Genomic DNA, 2,053 nt, shown 5'->3' with positions numbered 1-2,053 from the left:
GGCCGGATCCTTCTCTCCACTCCTTGAAAGCTGCAGTTTTATGGAGGGGGCTGTGGGGAAAAGTCGCAACCCCTGGCTTAGAAATTGCTGGGTTTTTCCTAAAAGCAGGGGGCAGGCCAACCTCAGCTTTAATCATGTGCCGGTTAAGCAGAGCTAGCAATGCTCTGAAGCCATCTCAGGCTAAAGCGGGGCCGGCGGGGCCCTTGGCCACACTGGGCCCTTCCCGGACGGAGACAGGGTCGGGATTCGACCTGGACAGCACGGGGACACCGTGCCTGGGCGCTGCCACCTCTGCTGCAGCCCCTTTCTCACAGGCAAAGGGGGTTTTGAGCTTTCTGGTAGTCTGCCCCTCCCCTTGAGCTGCCCTCAGAGCTCCCTGCTGAAAAAACAGGGAGGAAAAGGGGCGCCGGGGGGGCACGTCCCCACGCAGCTCTTGCAGGGCACCCAAAGCTGCCACCCACCAGCGACCCCGGAGCACGCACAGCCCCCTCCTCATCCTCACTCACCCGCAGGCTGGGTCTCACTCTTTGCTACTTTTATTAGACTGCAGATAGCCTTTTGCTTTTTGTCTTTTTCTCTCCAAAAAGTCGATGCAGTTGACGGGAGCGGGTTTTTGCAGCAGCAGCGAGGGACAGGAGGCCGGGGCAGGCTGGGGCCGGAGGTTTGGGATATCCCGACCCCCCCGGCAGGGCCAGGGACAAACTGAGTGGGCTGGGCTGCTGGTGTCACTGGGCTGGCTTTTATTGAGCTGTGGGTTTTGGTTGTAATTCCCGATGTCGTTTCACATTGGGGGTGTCTCCAGGGTGACATCGTGCCCCTGGGGGTTACGCTGGTCAGCTGCATCTCCTCCCACCCCTTCCACCTCTGCCTGGTGCTGCAATACCATGAGCTGCCTCTTGTCCCCACCCAAAGGGACCATGTAACCCTCCCCAATCCCAAATCCCTGCTTCAAAGATCCTGGCTGGGCTGCCAGAAAAGGTCCGTGATCCCCAGGGAAAGCTGCCCTGTAGCCCCCAGGTGTCATTTCTCCCCTTCCCAAAAAAATGGAGTGAAGCTCAGGATGCTGTGTGTCACTCCTGCAGTAACTCCTGCTTGGCTCTGATGTTCCTAGGCCTCTTCCCAGCCCAATTCCCAGGGATTTGGCCTCAATTCCCAGGGGGTTTGCACCATTTCTCCAGCCCAGGAGACTTGTGTAAGGCTGGAAAGGAGTAGAAAAATCCTGTGAAGGGTTTTAGCCCCCTTAATCTTCCATCTAACCTGTCTCTTGAGCATCCTTTGGGTTTCCTCTCTTGTCAGCACCCACTCTGGGATCTGGAGCCTCCCCCCACCAAAAAGCCCATACAAAGCAGCGGTGCCCTTGGCTTCACCTGGCCAAGCTGGGCCTGCCAAAAAATTTAGCCACTTCCCCCCAGATAACTCCCCCATGTTTCAAAAAAGGAGGATTTCTGCAGCCAGCTTCTTGCAGAGATTTGGGGGCAGCCCCAGCAGCTCCTTGGGCCCTTTGTGGGTGGGAATCAGGCACTGTGGGGTTTGGGGTGGAGTTTTTGGGGTCTCTGAAGAACACAGGAGTGGTTTAATGCAGTAGCCATGGCTGAGAGGGGGGTGTGGAGTGGGGTGAGGGTTGGATCTCCGTCCTCAGGGTGCAGGGTGTCAAGTGGGTTGTTTCTGGGTGGCTCTTGGCGGGTACCAAGCCAAGGGAGTGGTGTTCAAGGGGGCTGGGGGGGCCTCACCCAGCTTTTTTTGGGGAGGGCTGCTAAAACCAGCATGGCATCCACATGAAGGAGCCCAGGGCAGCGCCAGTGGCGGCCCCGGCCAGCAGCCCCAGGGCCATCTGGTCCCCGGAGACCCGGTAGGGATCCTCGCGCACAATGACATGGGTCACTCCTGGAGCTGCAAAAGGCAAAAAGGGGGGGTGAGGTGGGAGGTACACACCACCCTCCTGGCACCCCCCTGGTGCCAGCACCGCGTCTTCCGACGGAGAGGGTGGCGGGGACCTTCGTTGTTGACTGTCACCCCAGCCCAGTTAAGCGTCTCCTGGTAATAATGGGGAGGG

The 2,053-nt window shown here is 58.8% G+C and overlaps 1 protein-coding gene across 1 annotated transcript in view; it reads right to left on the bottom strand.

Moving 5' to 3' along the window:
* Window positions 1–1,753: 1,753 nt before the first annotated feature.
* Window positions 1,754–2,053, bottom strand: part of PLEKHB1 (pleckstrin homology domain containing, family B (evectins) member 1) — a 3,884-nt gene continuing 3,584 nt past the window's right edge. Inside the window, exon 5 of the mRNA XM_008945891.1 lies at window positions 1,754–1,939. Coding sequence (XP_008944139.1) covers window positions 1,754–1,939 — 186 coding nt within the window. The remainder of the gene's footprint in view (window positions 1,940–2,053) is intronic.

This window comes from Merops nubicus, unplaced genomic scaffold, assembly GCF_000691845.1.
Source record: "Merops nubicus isolate BGI_N331 unplaced genomic scaffold, ASM69184v1 scaffold15470, whole genome shotgun sequence".
In the NCBI taxonomy this organism is placed as follows: domain Eukaryota; kingdom Metazoa; phylum Chordata; class Aves; order Coraciiformes; family Meropidae; genus Merops; species Merops nubicus.
The sequence above is the reverse complement of the archived record's forward strand: the minus strand, read 5'-3'. Positions and strand labels throughout refer to the sequence as shown.